This window comes from Podarcis gaigeae (genome assembly GCF_964106915.1).
Source record: "Podarcis gaigeae genome assembly, chromosome: 5".
NCBI classification, from domain to species: domain Eukaryota; kingdom Metazoa; phylum Chordata; class Lepidosauria; order Squamata; family Lacertidae; genus Podarcis; species Podarcis gaigeae.
The window spans coordinates 31,600,375-31,620,592 of NC_139681.1; the positions used below are offsets into that span (position 1 = coordinate 31,600,375).

Below are 20,218 nucleotides of genomic sequence, written 5' to 3' on the forward strand. Positions count from 1 at the left end.
CGTGAGCTCAATTCTTTTGAAAATTATTTTTTTTAACTCATATTTTTGTCATCCCCCTCACTGATGACACCCTGGGCAGCCCGCAACCCCCCCTTCCTCCACCACTGGAGAGAAATACTCCTCTTTGGAGTGCTTTTTCCTAAAACCAACTTCCATTTGAAAACAAAAGCCGCAATTCTGCTGCTTCTGAGCACACACAATTGACAAAGCATGTGCAGATTAAATCTTCACTGAATTGAAGTTTAGCATGGGGAAAGAAACCATCGCATGAAGACATCCCCGCCCCTGTTCTTGTGCAAAGAGCAGTGACTTGGAAACACGGTGGTGGGGAGGGGAATGACCTTGCAGTGTTTCAACCTGTGCCCTTAGTTACCAACAAACTAGGAAGAGTTATGGCTCAATGATGTTCAAGCGCATTCTTTGCAGGCAACATGCCCAAGGTTCAATCCCTAGGAATTCTGTTTCAGGTTGTGAACATTCTCTGCCTAAAACCTTGCTTAGCTGCTGCCAGCTGAGCCGATAGTCTGACCAATGGAATGTGGCTGGAATGCGGAAATGAAACCCATTATACAAGTATGGATGTCTTCAGGTAATAATTGTGGAGGAGGTATCCCTATGCTTTATGCACATTTTAACTGATCTTGTCCTGAAAGGATTATGCTCACATTCACAGTTTAAAGTGTAATATAACCTGAGCAAGAGGACCTGAAAGTTTGTTAGTGATTTGATGGGAAGCAGCTGCTTTAGGGAAAAGAAGATTTTCAAGGCAAGCAGGTTCTCCTCTCTTCCTTCTGTTGTCATAGACATAACCACTTTTATGGATTCACTCATTGCATTTCCCCTTTCCACTCATGGGGTATCTTGTTTGAGGAATTCTGCTTCTTCTAATGCTGCCATGAGGTTATTTATTTGGCTTGGGGATCTTATATTCCCAGAATGGCAGAACAGCCAGATCAGAACTGTAGTGAGGCTGCCCCCTATATTATTCCCATTTGGGGCAATATGTTGCTCTGTCCTCCCTATTCATGCACCTAAGAACCACGCCAGGTGGAATAATTATTTTTTAATTTATACTTTGTTTCCCCCTTTCTCCTGCTTTCCTTTTGCTGCAGTATCCCTCCCTTCCCTGTTGCAAGCGTTGCTTCATGGAAATGACTGTAATCTCCAGCGCACTTTAGGCATTACTTCCACACCATTTGAAGTTTTCCGCCCCAGTAGTTTTTGTTGTGTTTCTCATTTCACAACTTGGGCATACGTTTTTAAAGAAGCTCGGGCCTTGGATTTGCAGCTGGATCCTGGGAGAATGGCAGGATTCCCTGCTCAAAGGAACCATTTTTAAATGGAGAAAATTCTGAGAAAAATGAAATCATACAGGATGTTTACATTTCCCATAAAGTTAAGAATACTTGCGGATGGTGGGGTGGGCTCATTTTCAAAATAACTGAAAATCCCAAGGTCTGGAATATGAAATATTTTCGCCATATCTGCCTTGTAGGCTTACTTGCTTCTCTTTGGAACTGCACTGCTTATCCTGCACCCGTGTCTTGCAGTGTCTTCTTTACAATGGTTTTAGTTCGCTGTTTGGCACCTAGGAACACACATGCGTTGCTTGGTTTCTGGCATCCTCTCTTAGCTAGCAACCTGTGACATTTCCCCCTTATATTCTGCTTGATAAAAAGACAGAGGATGCAGGCAAAAAGGAGGAAAGGAGGAAAAAAAGGAAAAGGATATGCAGGCATGGCTGATATGTTAGTGTGAGGAAGGAAGAGGTAGCGAGAATGAGATAGCTTCATCTTCCTCCCCACCTTCTTCCTTTCTCACTTCTGCATGCATTTCTTTCCCCTACCCTCTGATGGCAATACTCTTTTGGGCTTCGGACCCACATAATTTTGCACATATCCATTTGTTTCTGAAGAGGTTTGATATAACCAGGCATGTTTTATATCCTCCCTGCCCCATTTGCCCCCCCTTTAAGTAACCTACCCTAGAGATCAGACAAACTAATAATCTAAAACTCACAAATAATGGCTACAGTAAGGAGATGCCTATGTTTCTAATTGGAACGTGGGTGGCACTGTGTTCTAAACCACTGAGCCTCTTGGGCTTGCTGATCAGAAGGTCAGCGGTCCGAATCCCCATGGCAGGGTGAGCTCCTGTTGCTTGGTCCCAACTCCTGCCAACCTAGCAGTTCGAGAGCACGCCAAAAGTGCAAGTAGATAAATAGGTACTGCTCCAGCAGGAAGATAAAATGGCATTTCCATGTGCTATTCTGGTTTGCCAGAAGCGGCTTAGTCATGCTGGCCACATGACCCGGAAAAACTGTCTGCGGAGCGGACAAAAGCTGGCTTGCCCTGTAAAGTGAAATGAGCCCCGCAACCCCAGAGTTGTCTGCGACTGGACTTAACTGTCTGGGGTCCTTTACCTTTACATTTATGTTTCTAATAGAAACAGTAGAAGAAATTCAACTTTAGAGCCCTGGACTATGCTCTGCTCTGCTCTGATATGCACTGCTATGCTCTCTATCTTTCACTTATTGAATTCCACTGTGCGTTGCCAACGCATTCTTTCTCCTTAGTACCTGAACACCATCCACATTAAAAAAACAACAATATAGTACGGAAATTGTCCGATATTAAAGGATCACAGGCAAGCTAGAACTGAAAGAGGGTGAGGGAGCAGCGGTAAGTCGCTTCTCTCAGGGATATTGTACTCAGCGATTACCGATGAAATAACATCCTCTCAAACACATTATCTTAAATGGGGGGGGGGGAGAGATGGCTTTTTAAATAGGTAGACACAATGCTTCCATTTAAGGTTATTAAAAGGAAAGAACAACCTCTTCTCACCACTTGCCTTCTGTTTTTCACTACCTAATATTGCAAAGTAATTAAAGGTTGCTAAAGAAGCAGGGAAATGTTTATCGTGCCATCAAGGCTTGGAAGGCACGGATCTTCCACAAAAGTTTTCAAAACATTCTATTGTGACCAGTGTCAGAAGTATGCACTGCTATCCTTTTATTTATAATAACACATGAATCTGTCAGCACGCTAACTGAAGTGGGAAATAAAATGAATGACTACATTTCGGCAACAATATTATATGGCAGCCATGAATGATACAAGATAAAATTCCCAAATGTATTGCTGGGTCTTCTACAAGCAGTGGGGGTGGGAAACAGCTTTTAAGAACAAGTTGCCATTTTTCTTCTACTTTATCCCTATCAGGAACCTTGAAAGTCCCACTCTGCCACATGCATCATCAATGCTGAGGACAACAGAGTGGTCTTCATTTTATGTATAACCAAACATTCCTGTTTAAGCTGAAAACTCAAAACATAAGCCTTTGTGGGCCCTCCTCCCCAAATTCCTGATTGGAGAGCTACAGTTCAAAACAGTAATCACTAACTTCGCTTTGCAAGACCCAGGCGTCTGCTGCTGGTTATGATATGACCCTCAGTGTCCCCCTTTTGCTACTAGCCATCGTCACCTGACCCAACTACATCTACTCATAATCCAGTCACTGGACAGCTGCCATCCCACCAGGCAAAGTGAGAGTGTGTACGTAAAATAAATCACTTTGAGGGTGTGTCCCCCTTCCAGTCAAGCAGTATATAAATTTTATGAAACAAACATTTTATGAAATAGATAGAGAAGAGCTTACCCTAAGGCAATGAGGCCCTGCTCATAAAAAGGTTCCCCACCAGAGATATTTGTCATGGAACCAAGCAGGAGACAGATGTGGAAGGCAACCACATCAGGCAGGTAGAAGAGTAGTCAGGTAACACAGAAGGGTAACCTATTGGTTCCCTCAGAGAAGAGTGGCAGGGACTGAGATTATACAACTGAACTAGCTGTTATATAGCAAGGAGTAGAATAGGTTTGGTTCCCCCAAGTCACCTGGATGCTAAACTCAGGAGGATTCTACCAGCAGTCTCTTGTTGCATGCCTTTAAATGCCCATAGTTCTGTTCCTTTAACTATCAGCCCTTCTTCCAGCTACCTGCCCTAGTGATATGTGGATCAGCAAAATGGTGTCTAGTTTTCAGGATTTGCTTTTCAAGTCCAGTGGGGAAATAGTTGAGGACTACTCACAAGGCACCTCAGGAGGAATACTAAATTATTGGGCTAAACTCAAGAGACCTGATATGAGGATTCATTTGATGGCATTGCGTCCCAACACCACGCCAGTTCCAGGCTGCCACAGCTTTTGCCTGCCCCATGCTTTCTGCCCCAGCTGGCATAAGCAACAGGGCTGTAGGTGTGTCAGTGACTATGCCACTTTGTCATGTTTAACTGCTGTCCAGCCAGGGTTTAGAGATTGTTCTCCTGGAGAACTTAAACTTACCTTGAGCCTTTGAAATACAGCAAGAATGATTTGTGTATTTTGTTAAAAACGGAAATTATAATAAGTGGTTTACAAGAAATATTAAAATACCAATAAAAACAGTTAAAACAGTTGAAGGTCTTTAAAATTAACAGTAAAAAAATAATGATTAAATCATGACAACATAATCATGTCTGGGTAGGCTGGCCTAAAGAAAAATGTTTTAAGCAGGCACTGAAAAGAGTACAGTAAGTCACCTCCTTGATGTAAATAGGGAGGGAGTTCCAAAGTGTAGGTGCTGCCACACACAAAAAAATCAATTTCTTACAACTATGGAACAGGTATTTATGCGACACCTGTTATGCACTGCCAGTTCTGCAGGTAGAAGCAGTCTAGTGGGTACATATGGGGAAAGATGATTTCACAACCTTCCCCCCCTTTTTCCTCTCTTTAATGATAGAATTTACCATGTATCGGTATGGGTAATGGAGAATCAGCTCCTTCACCTCTGAAGCACAGAATTATCACCTCCCCTCACCTCCTGAGTAACCTGCGTGCAAAATTAATGATACCTAATTGCACCCTCTGTTAGTGTCCACTTCTCATGAATGACTGTGGTGTGATGGGAGTTTTATCTGCATAAACATTTGCAGCAAACAAATGACAATTTTTCAGGCATGAGTGATTGCATGCAAAATAAAACATTTTACATTTTTAACTCCAGGCATATGCACTGTCTTTGCGGCTTTGCTTTTAGAATACAAAACATAGTATGAGGAGTCAGCTGTTGCAAAGAATCTGAACATGAATATTCACAGCTGATGGTATGAATATGAGAGAATTTCTTTAAAAGTTTAACAAGTACTTTTTGCATGCCAAATACGTAAGAGAAAATAATTATCCCGTTGTGAATATTCTGTCAGCTGGTTCACTGTTCACTTTTTTTTTACATGTTTACCAATATTTTAAGAATGGATGCCAGAAGCACGCGTTTTCAAATGCGTGCGCCACACAGGTACACTCGTCAAGGAACAGTGGCTAGTTGCTCAATGACAAACCAGGGTTCACCACTGCATAATAGAAGAGGTGGCCTCCCGTGCCAGAAAAAGTTTTCTGAAATCAACTGATTGTTGTAAACGGTTTGTGAAGATCTAACATGTACAACAATATACATAAGCACTCTTGAAGAAATACAAAGAGAAAGGAGAGCAGGCAGCATTCAGGCTGACAGCACCACATTAGGAAGAAGAGTTTGGATTTGATATCCCGCCTTTCACTCCCTTTAAGGAGTCACAAAGCGGCTAACATTCTCCTTTCCCTTCCTCCCCCACAACAAACACTCAGTGAGGTGAGTGGGGCTGAGAGATTTCAGAGAAGTGTGACTGGCCCAAGGTCACCCAGCAGCTGCATGTGGAGGAGCGGAGATGCAAACCCGGTTCCCCAGATTACAAGACTACCGCTCTTAACCACTACACCACACTGGCTCTCGTGTGGCTCTCGTAGGAAGAAATCTTTCCTGCCAAAGCTATTATCAGCTTTTTCAATCTACAAGATCTTTATTTAAAAGTGGAGTAGAAGAGGAAAGGAAGAAGTAGCCTACAGTATGTTGCTGAATCTCTAATACGCAGGACAAAGTGTGGCCACTTGTTCCAACTACTTCATATTCATTACATCAGGCCCCTGCAATAGAATTATATTGGCCTCCAAAGACTCCCAGGGTTTGATCAGCTGGGAAACTGATGTAATTATGAACATTATCACCATTAAAACAAAATAATAATTTTAATTACAATATGGGCTCTTTAACACTTTCTTAGCCAGCCTTTTCCCATATCAAGAGCAATGTAATCTGCCACCACTGTGATGGAAAGGGGGGGGGCTGGGGGAGAGGGAGGTGAAATGGAGCAAGGCAAAATAAATAAGAGCTTGCAGTTGGGGAGTGGGGTGTAGGGAGAAATGCTACTTCAGTAGCCTAAGGCTATTAACAAGGGAAATTTACGACCACAAGCTTGTGAAATTTCACTGTGAATAGGTCTTGTGGTGTTACAGAAGTGAATAGCTGTAATGGTAAGATACCAAATCATTTCCGTGTTCCTGATAACTAACACATGCAGGTAATCTAGGAAGAGTTGGGGGTACAACAGAGCATTGAAAAAATAGACTGCTGCCTGGCCAAAGACCTTGACCTTTCCATGTGTTATGTGACTATACTTCCATTTCCCTTAGCAAGTACAGTGGTGCCTCGCAAGACGAAAATAATCCGTTCCGCGAGTCTCTTCGTCTAGCGGTTTTTTCATCTTGCGAAGCAACCCTATTAGCGGCTTAGCAGCTTAGCGGCTATTAAAGGCTTAGCGGCTAAAAGGCTATTAGCGGCTTAGCAGCTTAGAAAAAGGGGGGAAAGCGAAAAAAATTGCAAGACTCGCAAGACGTTTTCGTCTTGTGAAGCAAGCCCATAGGGAAATTCGTCTTGCGAAGCGCATTAAAAAACGGAAAACCCTTTCGTCTAGCAGGTTTTTCGTCTTGCGAGGCATTCGTCTTGCGGGGCACCACTGTAGAAGCTCCTCCTGTCATCCAGCTCTGTCATAGATTAGGACCAGCATTTAAGCCAGAGCCTTCCAAACTATGTGTCGTGATCCTTTAGTGTGTTGGCAGCAGTGTGTGTGTGTCACATGAATGCTCCCTGTGCTCCTCCTAGGGCTGGAAAAGGGGTTCGTTTAACCTTCCAGTTTGCTAGTAAAACTGAATTACTGCGTCACGAAATGATGCATATCTAAAAAGTGTGTCACCAACAAGAAAAGTTTGGAAAGTTCTGATTTAGGCTGGGAAGTAGGCTACAGAAAAGGAGATGATATGCAGATAATTAACTCAATTTGGAGACAGATCTCTGTTTCAGAAAGTTGAAGGTAGATAGGTGCATCCAAGTAGATCCTAGAAGGTAGAAGCAATGCATTTAGTGTGTGGTATGGGTTCGGTACTTGTCCCATGATTGCCTCTATTCACAGTTCTGCATGCTTTTAACCGTGATATAAAGCGCACACACAATTAAAACCTGCAACACTAAGGGCTCGCCCACACTTCCACTCATCCCGTGCCTAGAAAGCATGGGTCCGAGCAGTTTTCCATTTGCTCCACCACTTTCTTCCCCAGGACAACCCACGCTTTGGAGCTGAATCACAGCAAATGTCAATCCGCAGAAAACTCAATTGACATTTGCTCCAATTCAGCAATAAAGATCTGGTTTTCCCAGGGCAAAGGTGAAGGTCAAGTGAAAGTCCGGATGAGCCCTGTGACAAAACCCCCCCACAAAAACAGTTTCCATACCACAATGAACAATGGCTGCAATATGACCTTCGATTCCCTTAAGAACTCTCTCACTTCTCTTAGGAAGACCCCCTCCCCGAAACTTAAAAGACTCCTGTCCAATTCTCTTCTAGGTCCTCTCATCTCTATCTCACCTGGGGTCTTCAGGAGACTTGGGGAAGCTAGATTAATTCCCACATTGCTTGTCCAAGAACTCCCTCTTTGGGGAGGTACTGCAGCTCAGTGCTAGAGCATCTGCCTTGCATCCGGAAGAGCTCCAATTTCAATCCCAAGTATATCCTGCCTAGGAGAGACTCCTGCCTGAAACACTGGACAGCCCCTGCCAGTCAGTGTTCACACAACTGAGCCAGATGGACAATGGTCTGACCTGGTATATGGCAGCTTCTTATGCTACTGTGTTCCTGAAGAACCATTTGATTGGAAAGCAAAGAGATTCATCTATTGCTGGGCCTTTCCATCCGAGCAGCCCTCTTAAGAATTCACCGTTTGAGAAGTCCATCCTTTTTGAAAATGCTATCACAGATACAACACACAAAACCTTTATCCCAGTTTTGGTCTAACACTTATTTTAAGATGCTAAAACAGACAAGAGTTGCTGGACAATGCTGCTAGTTCTTTAATAAAGACTGAAACTAGAAATGAATGGCTGGAAAGAGAGTTCTCCATTAACAACACTTCAAATCGTTGCTAAATCATTTTTATCTGACCCGTGATAGAGAAAAGATGCAGTGCCAGACAGACCACTGTTCTAACCTAATAAAACTGGTCGAAGAATCAAGGCATCATCATCATCATCATCATCATCATCTTTAATATTATTCACCACTAGGAAGTTAATGCAGCTTCTTTTGGAGACGACTGGGTCAAGAAATCATAGCTTCCAAAAGCATTTCATGAGGATGAAAAGATCCACGCCCCCAGAAAATCTAGAGTTGCTAGCAGTTCATCCAACTAAACCCACAAACCAGGAGAGCTTAGTGATGATTTATTAGCCTGTTCTCAGGAAATCAATATGGGAATGGTTATAGATGAAGTGGAAGCCTCTTGAAAACAGAACCCTGGTATAAATTAATATATCCTGTCAAGCTACAGGTACTTTTGGGGGATGGGGGGATGGGGAGGAAGTTGCTATTTCAGAAGTGTCTGTGGTGGTATTCTTGATTCAAAAGCCTGATAAAAAAGACACTAATGAAGATGTCACCGTATGTAACATTTATTAATGAAAATGAACACACACACACACACACACACACACACACACACACTCATATAAAGGTAGCTATAACAAAAGAACAGAGGATACAGAACCTACAGCTACTAAAAGAAGATGAAAAACCTCTAAAAACAAGAGTGGAGCTGCCTATAAAAGGTAAAAGGACCCCTGACCGTTAGGTCCAGTCGTGGCCGACTCTGGGGTTGCGGAGCTCATCTCGCTCTATGGGTCGAGGGAGTCAGCGTACAGCTTCCAGGTCATGTGGCCAGCATGACTAAGCCGCTTCTGGCAAACCAGAGCAGCACACGGAAACACCATTTTACCTTCCTGCCGGAGCAGTACCTATTTATCTACTTGCACTTCATGCTTTCGAACTGCTAGGTTGGCAGGAGCTGCCTATGGCATCACTTAAAAGAACGCACTCTTCATGTGTTCTTCACCTAGTCAGCCAGTGTGCATGGCCAAAGCACCATAGAGACAGGCCAACCAAATGGAAGTTTGGGCTTTGGCAAGTTTACTTCGTGCTGCACTATAGCGCACCATTTCAAAGTTAAATAAAAAGAAAGGGGGCAAAGAAGGACAATTGGCTTAACGGATACCAGAACTAATAGTACCTAGTAATACAATCATGAATGAAAAACAAGCATGCAGGAACACGCATACATGCTCACGCACATGCGTAAAGAAGGGCTTTGGGGATTGTAATTTTTTTTTTAAAAAATTACTCATCCATTTCAAAAGGCATGTAGGAACAGAGGAAGATCGCTGGATTATGTCCCTTGCAATTTGAAAACCGCCGGATGGGGAATACTAAAGTGAGAAAGTGCTGAGAGAGGGGATTATACGAAGAAGAAAGGCTACAGAGGAAAAGCAACAGCAGAAGGATAAACCCTCAAGGTCAGGATGGCTAGTGCACAGGTGCCTGACTAACACACTGGAGCTGCCCTGTGGGGCACAGACACAGGCAAACACGTTGTAGCAAATTGGAAAGCCATAAAAGTCCATTACAGAAAATCAAACAGCAGCCAGCATGACAGCCATTAGCCTGAAATGAATACACGGGAACTTAATGAGGTCTGTCGAGGCCAACTTGGTGAATTAAGTTGCCAATTCTAGTAGGATTCCCCCTTTCTTTACAGACTTGAAAGGATCTGTGCTGCCTCGTTAAGAGTTCGACAAGTGAGCTGCATGGGAGGGAAAACGCATAATTATTTGTAGAGCAGGATTATGTGAAGGTCAGAGATCCTCTTACTACAAATACACGTGCATGCACCCACACACACACACACACACACACTTCTGCTTTGCTATTTCACACTAGTAGCCAATGTGCAATTAAGACAAGGCAGGTCTTAATTTGTCATGGAACTCACAGCGGAGCACAAAAACAAATAAAGGCAAAAGACTCCCGTGCAATGATTCAATAGGACTCATGACTAGGGAAGTGATTCAGCACAATATATGGTCTAATGTGATTTTATGAGCATAAGTATTACTAAACAACCCCTCCTTTGCCCTCCCCCAGACGGTATATTTTGTCAGGATTGCTAACCAATTTTTAAAAATAAAAAAACTGAGCATCATCTGCCTGCTAATCAATTAATTGCTACTATTTGAATATACTTAATAAAAGCATATAAGCATCAAGAGCACAAATCATCCTGAATACACATTAAAAGACCAGTTTGGCAAGAGCCCTTAGTCTTTATGGTGCCATAAAACTCTTTGTTGTCTTTGCTGAAAGAAAGTAGCATAGTTATCCCTCTGCAAATCTCAATATAGATGCTAAAAGGACACTTAACATCATTTTTATTCATTACTAGGCACAGCCACCATTGCTTTCTCCTCTCACCAACGCCCCCTGGCTGACCCCCTCTTTGCCAAGCCCCCTCCCCACACACCTGGCCAACCCCTCCTTCCTTTACACCCCACCCCTCGCTTTATACCTCTCTCATCCCACTCACTTACCTCACCGCTCACCCCAAACCAACCCATTTCCCTCACAGTTTGCTTCACTCCACTGCCATTTCAGAGAACTGTCCAAAGTGCCTCTCACCCTCCTTTAAGCAGCTTGCCTGGCTGCCTAATCAGCCACACTTCTTGCTTGCTCACCTGCATGCTACTAAGAAACTGAAATAATTCCAAACATGGATATGGATATGGAAACACGTTTGCATAGACCTTAAGGAATTCTTTATCAAATTAATGTTTAGGCGGTACTTAACAGCAGGGAGATTAAGTTGAATTTATGCTAACACAAGGGATAAATGTTGGGAGATGTGATGCACATTTCATTGTGCATTTCTATATTTGGGCCTCCCCAAAATCAGAAATAGATGGTGGGGCTGATAATGAATGAAATTTTAAAAAATTCTCATTATGAGCTACCGACAGATCTTTTAATAATTCTGTTGGAATGCATGGATGATGTAATACTTCTGGATGACAGGCAAATGGTTACTGAAAATTTTGACATTATCAACTCTAACCTATTAGGGTTAACATACTTCCTTGGTGACCTGGCTGGTTTCTCTTTAGCTTCCACCATTGCTTGGGTGTTGGGTGTTCATATGTGGAATCAGGGTGAATTCCTAATGGATGTGTATATCCTTTAGGTCCCAAGTCCAAACTCATTTTGGGTATGAGTCCCAACACCTGGCCCAACACCTGAGTCCCAACACCTGGTTGTTATTTGCACCTGGCTTCTGACTACATGTGATTGTTCTCTCAGATCTGCTTGGACTGTCTTTCTAGTCTACCACAATTCCATCTTGTCTGACTCTGTTCATCTGACTTGTGTTTCTAAGGATGAATGCCTGACACTGCCATACACTTTTGCTCCGACTATGCCAAACACACAGTCTGTGTTTCCAGTTCCTCCATCATGCAACTGTCCAAGTACCGGTCATAAAATCTCTCTTCCTTCTCTCACAAAGCGCAGTGCCTCTCCCAGTCCTAAACAATTTGTATTCCCCAAACAAGCTCACTTGATAAAGCAGTGTTATGCATATTCTAAATCAGTATTTTAGGAGGCAAGTTTATTTTGCATTCCACTTATTCACGCTGATCTTTTTCCCAATGTTCCAGCTGCCAAACAACAGCACTAAATTTGAATAGCCTTCCCCTACCGCTCTACCCCTTTGCTTGAAGTGCTGCAACAGAGAGGATTATTCATGTCAAAGCAAAACAAAGAAAAAACTGCTTTCAGTGCCTACAAATATTACTAATTAGTAGTCTGTGCAAAGGCATCTTTGCGATACAGCTGTCTGTTCCCACCTCAGCCCGTCTACTGCTTATCCATGCTGTCTGGTATTATAAAGGCAAGCAGGAGAGGGCTGGGGGGTGGGGGGTGGGGAGGCAGCACTATTGGATAGTGGCTTTTCTCCCGTATTAGAAAAAGCTCCACCAGATATACGTTTGCTAAACTCTTTCACTCTAAGCAGTAGTTTTCATTCTTTTCATACACATGATCCAATGTGACCAGCAACCTGAAAAGGGGGCACACTTTTCATTTTTTTACCATAAATGAATGTGCATTTCTGATTCTCTCTCTCCCCTACCCCCATTCCCTATGAACCCTAGTTTCTCTCTCTTATTTTTTTTGCTTTCCCTTCCTTTCCCCTTCTGTCTGTCTGTCTGTCTGTCTGTCTGTCTGTCTGTCTGTTTCTCTCTCTCTCTCTCTCTCTCTCTCTCTCTCTCTCCCCCCCCCCCCCCTCACCATCAAAGGGGCAAGGGAAACTGAATCACCTTGGACTGGCCATGACCCATGTTTGGGTTGTATAAACTGCCTGTTGGAAGACCACTTTGTGGTTCTTTTGAGTATGGAGTATTGTCCTCTGGGACAATGAGGCACAGTTGCGGTTGGGGCCATTGGGTGTGTGTTTCCCTCCCTTCGTCCTTTCATGCTGGCAAGATGCTTTGCAGTCCTAGTTCACAGACAAATGTAAACCATCTGTTTGGATTAGTTTGCTTGGCTGAAACCAATCAGGATTGGAAGTTAGAAATCACCATGCAAGAGCCAAAAAAGGCACAAGCCCACAGCTTATTCTCACCATGACGAATTACAGTGGCTCAACATTTCCTTTTCCCAAAAATGCCCCTCAAAGGAAGCTATGTTATGACATATAATCCTTCCACAGAGATAGGAGGGGAAATGGCTTCAGATTTTATATCTACTGGTTTCTGTATTTTTACTGTTGCTACGATAATTGCTTTTGTTTCTGATGTTTTGAACTGTTTTATATTTTTTTCATGGTTCTCTTTCGCAGACTATCTTGAAAATCTAGATTAATAAAATTATGCAAAAACAAACAAACAAGCAGGTCGGGAGCACCACTGCTGCTTTCTGGAACAGCAACTTTCACCGCATCACTCTGCACCCTCAAGCACCTCCTCGAATTCATGACCATAAAACAGGACCTCAAAGGCTTGACGGCACTTTTGGTTCCCATTCTATGTTGAAACGTAGTCTGACGTTATGTCTGAATAGCTCCATAGTTTGAACAGCGTAATGTTTTAAGCCTGGTGATGAAATGCAGGTGAAGCATTATGTTGGCATTTTGCTCTAGACAACTGCCACCATGAATATGGGGTTTACAATGGGGAGGGGGATGGTCCCATTCCAAATTTCCCCTCATCTACTCAGTATTAAGCAAGGAGCTTATTATGATCTGAGTGTCAGCAAACCACTGTTCTCTCAGCCTCTTATCCACCCTCATCCCAGTTTGTCCAAGAAAGGGATACTAGTGTACAGGAACTTACTGACTTGCATTCATTATCACATGTGAGATATTTGAAACTACACTGTGATATGCAGCATCTGGGGTTGGGATTGTTGATCGTCTTGCTGGGGTCCACACCCAAGCAGAGGGACCACTAGCAAACTCTGAGCATCCCTAAACCTGCTGTTTCTTCCCCTGGTGTCTCTGCCTATTCACCTGCCCAACCCTGAGCAAGTGAGTGGGGAGATGAAGTATCCCTCTCCACTTGCCTTGCTCTCTCCCTCTGCACAGGTGTGCGAACTGGGCACAAGGAGATAGGTACAAGCAAATGGGCAATGGTGGCAGCAGTGAGGAGATGTACCCACTCAGCATGGAGAAGGTAGGTGCCTTTCCAAAGGGCCCCCTCGTTAAAGCTTCAAGATGTCAAGTTCTGCCCTATTTTCTACACAAATTTCCCCTAGTTGCATAATTTAAAGGATGCTAGCATTGCCAAGTTAGCAGGCAAAGAGGAAAGGGCTTACCTAAATAGAAACAAATTACTTGGCAGGAAGTCATTTTAGACCTAGATAAATGTTTTTTAGAAGGACAGATCTGTACTTCAGATAATTTTGGTGCCCCCCCACTTTCAAGATCCCCAAATTCTGAGCTCATGCAAAAATACAGCATTTTAAAAAACTGAGGTTTGGCAAGAAAACCTGTTTTGAATCAGTGAATAAAGGTTACACGCCTTTCTCTGTGTCCAAACCACAGACTTCAAAAGCAAGGCTGCTGTAAAACCTAGCTGTTAGGAGAAGACATGTGCTGCTTCTGACTCAAAGGCAGTCTAAAAGGAACGATTCAGATAATTTATGTCATTCTAAAACAGATGAACCTAGCTTCCTGGCCAATTTTAGCACACACAGACTAATGAAGGATCCTTACACATCTGGCAAAGGTAGGGCAAAGGATCAAAGTCTAATCTCAGCAGGATACCAAGTAGCGAGCTTATTAATGAACCATTGATAATGCAATAATTTGTACTTCTAAATTACCTCAGCGCTCCCTCTCTCGCTCAACAGATACATACGCTTAGCCCAGCAGAAACGGATTCTGCCCAAATCACACCTCAAGATGGTTTACAACCCAGAAAAACTAAACTAGGGAGATCTAGCGAGAAAGTGGAAAGTATCCCTATCTCTGATTAATGGGCTTAGAATTCAGGGAAAGAAAATAATTAAAATGGTTTTTATATACAGTATATATTAAAAAGTTGATGCAAGGCCATACCAGACTTGATCTATAACCAGACCTCTTCTCTTTAGTTCAAAGTGGTAAATTGCAGTCAAGCGAAGCAATTTATCTTGGGGCTACAGCACATGCCAAATTTTCTCCTGTGGGCACTTAGCAGGTGGGGTGCATGGAGGCAGTTTAGTTCACAAAAGCAGCAGGCGGAGCATTAAAACCTGCCTCTCGCGGTGTTCCAGGCATAATCTAAGTGCCCCATGATTGTATTTGCGAGCCCGGCATGAGGCGGTTGCGGCGCCGTCCTTCTGCGTCCCTCCGCATCCCCTCCTCTTCCTCCTCCCTCAGGCCATCTCCTCAGCCACTGCCTCCAGCTTCCCCAGCAGCGCGGCGGAAGTCTCGCAAGAGAGGGGCTGCCTGCCCACTCGCCGCCACCCTTCTCTTAACGATGTGCCCCTGAGGGGGAAAAGGGAGAGACGGAGATGCGGCAGCTCGTGCGCGTGCTCTCTCTCATGGCGGAGGATCCCGAGCTGCTGCTTCCCAAGCGAGTGAGGCGAGCATGAAACCCGGGAAATTTAAGGGACATCATCAATAAGGGACAGCAGCGGGACACGGCACTGGGTTAAAGGAGTTTCCCACCAAATAAGGGACGGTTGACAGCTATGACAGCAGAAAGTTAGTGCTGGATAATCTTTTGTAAGTCTTGAAGAATTTCTTAAAGATAAGCTGAGATAAAGTACTCCCCAACCTTTGTAATTCTTCTATTACAAATATTTGATTGCATCATTGACTTTTGGAACTGCCTGGAGAGAATCAGTGTGACAAGCAACAGTTTCAAATTGAATCTATTCATTTGGGCATTTTGCAAAAATTGCTCAAATAAGTTTGGTTGGGTTCAAGAATACTGTTTCTTTTAATCTAGTTTACCCCATGGTCGACAGAAAAAAAACACCTCATTTAAATTTAGTGTAGTTTCAGAAATCACAGAGAAGGGTGGCTGGGGAAGGAAAGAGGATGCACAAGTAACTTGCAATTTGCTGTCAATGTTTGATAAGAGTTCTCATCTCTCTGCCACTTCATGCATTACATAATCATTTGATCTTTGCCCACCCCCACCTCCTGTCCAAGTGTTTCCATGAAATAACCAAAGCTTCCCGAAGGAACAAACTCAGGCGAGGAAGCTCTGTACACGGAGAACAGTAACAAAAACAAGAGTAGTATGGTGATGAGTGAACGTAATCCATCAGAAATGGTGATTAGCTTGTAAACTGATGAATCTCATAGTAACAGGAAACAGCTTAGAAAGTTTTCAATTATTTCAAGTTCTCATAAGTATATTTAATTTTCCTTTTTTGTGGATAAAAAATGCATCTTGGGGAGGTGATCCATGTCACAATGTCATGTTTCAACATCTAAACTTTTACATACCAAATAAAAAGCTTTTTCAGTTTGATACTCAAAGAGAAATTAGCCAAGCCATCTGGATGGATCAAAAATGAACACCAAGACACAAATGGAAAAGATACTTTGAATGAAGGTGGATACTAATTGGTATGACTGTTCATTTAAATGTGATTGGTTGCTGAAGAATTTCAAATCCAAACTTTTAAATTTACTGGGCAGGCAAAGACTAACTAAAGGGCATGGCAAGCAGAATGCTCAGAATGCCTCAAGCAAGGAAAGGGTTGCAGAAATCAACATCAGAGGACTGTGCAAAGATGCTTAATTGTGCAGAATATGCATGCACAGAAACGATAAACTAAGGGCTCATCCACATGGGAATTTAATATGTACCATACTTTTCGCACCATAGGACGCACTTTTTCCGACATAAAAACTAAGGGGAAAAGTCTGTGTGTCCTATGGAGCGAATGCAGGGGGGAGGCAGGCAGGAAAAGCCCCCAAGAGCCCCACACAAGCTTCGCACGGCTCTTGCGGGCTTTTTCCCAGGAGGGAGAAGGGACTGACACTGCCAGTCAGTCCCTTCTCCCTCCTGTAGAAAAGCCTTGCGCAACCTCTCCAGCCGGGGGGGAGGCTGCGCAAGACTAAAGAGGAAGCAAGGGCAGCGAGCGGGATGGATCGCATTTGCTGCCCTGGCTTCCTCTTTAGCCTTGCGCTCCTCTCTAGCCGCGGGAGGCTGTGCAAGGCTAAAGAGGAAGGCCGGGCAGCAAGCGCGATCCATCCTGTTCGCTGCCCTGGCTTCCTCTTTAGCCTTGCGCGCCTCTCCAATAATATTTTTTACCTTGATTTCCCCCTCTAAAAACTAGGTGCGTCCTGTGGTCCGGTGCATCCAATAGAGTGAAAAATACGGTATTTGAAGCTAGAGATTTCTCAATATTTAGGGTGTTGGCCACATTATATACTTCCCGTTCAACTTGCAACCTGCACTTTTTTCACTGTAAACAAAATTTTTCTGATCTAGGGAAGAATCTGAAAAGGGAAGTGAATCCAATATAAAATTACTTGCTACTTGACTGCAGATGCACTGAAGAACATTGTGTGGTCAGGTCCTGGTGACATTCCTATGGTACCATGTTTTTCTACACTCCCTAATAAACCTGCCTGTGGCTATATTTTTTTACTTCCATTTCCTCTGGAAAATGCCTCTCTCCCAACTCTCTTTCTCAAAATGGGATGTTTCCCAGGTATATACATATCCCCTGCATTAAGGGAGAACCATATAGAACTGGCTTGGTACATATTCAGTCATTTACAAAAGAATAGATTCAGCCTATTTGGCAGCAGCACTTTTTAGGACTGCAAAGGTAGCCTTGGACAACTGTCCCTCACGCAGCAACATGTTCGGAGAGTACTCTGTGGGGAATACATCTACTAGTTTTTATCTGCACCAACACAAACAGCAACCTTTCAGAAGTCTTCTTCCAGCCAAGTGCCAGATGACTGGCACACACGCCATCTTGCTTCCATCCTTTCAAAAACAGTATTGAGACTAAGATCTACCCCCTCTGAATCTCAAGCATGTTTTCCCTATACACTTTGGTTTGACAATTATTCCCACGTTTTATGGAATCATGTGAACTATAGTTATTGGGTTGGGGGAGGGGATATCTAGCACAAAAGTTTCAGAACACTCATCAAACTATATTTCTCAGAAGAGAGTTATCATTCCCTCTATCTCTGCAGATGCTTATGTAACCAAAATAGCATCACCCACACACAAAGGGTTTTCTCCAGACGACCAGGTTTGCAGAACTGCTCAATGGCAATAAATACTATTGCGGCGGATGGCATTGAAAGGAACATGGCATAATGACAGAGAAGTAATACAAGGTTTTTATGTACAAATGGTCCCACAACACTGAACATACTTTTCTCTACCCACATGAAGAGAAGAAACCACCCTTACTTCAGAGCAACTGGAGAAACAACCCAATTCCAATCAACTGGAACAATTGTTTTCCCCCCCCCTTAGGAATGGAAGCTCTTCCAAGCAAAAGAGAAAATAAAGTTCCTACCTCAGGGATACGGACACTATATGGCTGATTGTGAAACCTTGGTGCATTGTCGTTCACATCTCCCACTTGGATATTCACAGACCCCTTGATCACCTGCAAGCCAAACAATTAGAACAGATTTTAGTTATTCATATTGGTGGCATTTCCCCCCTATTGCCATATGATATGCAGAATTGTAAGGCCTTTCAGATATTGCTGTTATTAGCAAGGAAACCCTATATAGCCCTTCACTGCAGAGAAGGAGGATTTGGGTATCAATGGGGAAATGGGTGCTCGTTCTAAGCCCATTTCTTCTTCAATTCAAGATCCTTTCAGTGGTCAATTTGAGATGGGCCATATTTTATGGCTGAAATAATTTTTGTGTATAGGGCTCTGATTTGAGCTCAGAGGGCAGGAACTCAGGATTGGGGTTGTGAATTTGGGGTGGGGAATTGGACAATATATACAACCTTCCACTATTTGTATCCCTCTTTGCTCCTGAGCTTGCTGCACACATGTATCCCTATTTGAAGGAGGCAGTTTTGTTTCTACACCATTTAATTTGAAGAACTCAAGTAAAACAACAACATAATAACAAAAGTATCATATACAATGAAATACAGTAAGATAAATGCATGATCGATGAGTCCAATCTAAATTATGAACAGCCAATAATGCTTTTAAAAACAAAAACAAAGATTAGACTAAGCACCGTGAAAACCCAAAATGCTTGCTTTGAAAGGTGTTCCTTATTTCATTAATTGAAAATATTCCTGATGGAAGGAAATACTTTATCCACTTTTCCTGTAGCTTTGCTATCAGAAAACAGCTCTCTCTTTAACAAGTGAATAGTCAAAATTGTGAGTCAGAACAGCACTAATTAAGGAATATAAGTCTCACATCTGACTATTTACATATTACCAGAATGTTGAACATTTACAATTTTCTGTAGCATAATGAGACATTTCTGTTTCAACCATTTTTCTAGCTGCTTCTCTACAAGCATTGTGGGTGGGTTATTGTTTTGTTTTGTGCTTGTTTTTTATTATGTATTTTGTATTTTTATTTTGTATTTTTATGCTGTGAACAGCTCAGATCTTCGGATGAAGGTAAGTATACAAATGTAATAAATAAAATAAAAATAAGCCTTTTCAGAATTGGCCACAAAAATGGTCTCCCTGAGGTCTTCAAATCTGTCAGTTCTTCCTTCACACTTACACATTTGGGAAAAAAACATTCCTGTGGAGAGAAAAAAAAATGCACTCCTACGTAGCAAAAAATAAACAAACCCAAAAGTTTAGTGTTATTCTGTTCTCTGAAGTTCGCACACTTTTATGTAAAAAGATGAGGGAACAGATGGGTATTTTTCCACACCATTTCATACATTGCCGTGTACTTCCCTTGCTACAAGCATACAGTGCTCCTATATCCCTAAGGAGGGCTCCTTCAGGAACAGGGAGGGACTGCGGCAGCTTTAATCTCCTCCCTACAGAGCACACTATCAAAATCAGCTCTATGCTTCTCTCCATTTTATATCATGGAACAAATGTCACACTTACCCCTTGGCTGTCGCTGACAGAAAATTCAACTGTGAATTCTGACTTAGTCTGGAACGAGAAGAAAAAGATGTAATTAGAGATGCCACAATGGTAGTCTGTTGATAGAAGGATTTGGATTTGAGCCGAATATAATTACATGCTTTTGCGACCTGGAAGAAGTTGAAGAAACACCCCGGGAATAACTGTAAAAACATCATCACAAAACTGCAATACTCATATATAGTCTTCCAAGAATATGGAGGGAGTTGGAGGGAGTGACCTAATGGCAGGCAAGTCTTGATGGAACTTGACTTGCACCCTTCACTGGTAGCAAGCATTCTAATCCAAGGGTTGGACAGGATATCAATGAAAACCAGAGAGTGCACAGAAGAGAGCGACTCAACTTTCTTAACTGCAGACTCCTCCC

At 42.8% G+C, this 20,218-nt stretch overlaps 1 protein-coding gene across 1 annotated transcript in view; it reads right to left on the reverse strand.

Moving 5' to 3' along the window:
• CDH23 (cadherin related 23) overlaps positions 1–20,218 on the reverse strand; it is a 394,671-nt gene that overhangs the window by 288,590 nt on the left and 85,863 nt on the right. Inside the window, exons 5-6 of the mRNA XM_083740685.1 lie at positions 19,813–19,860; positions 18,275–18,367 (exon numbers count right to left, since the gene is read on the reverse strand). Of these exons, the coding sequence (XP_083596811.1) occupies positions 18,275–18,367; positions 19,813–19,860 (141 nt within the window). The remainder of the gene's footprint in view (positions 1–18,274; positions 18,368–19,812; positions 19,861–20,218) is intronic.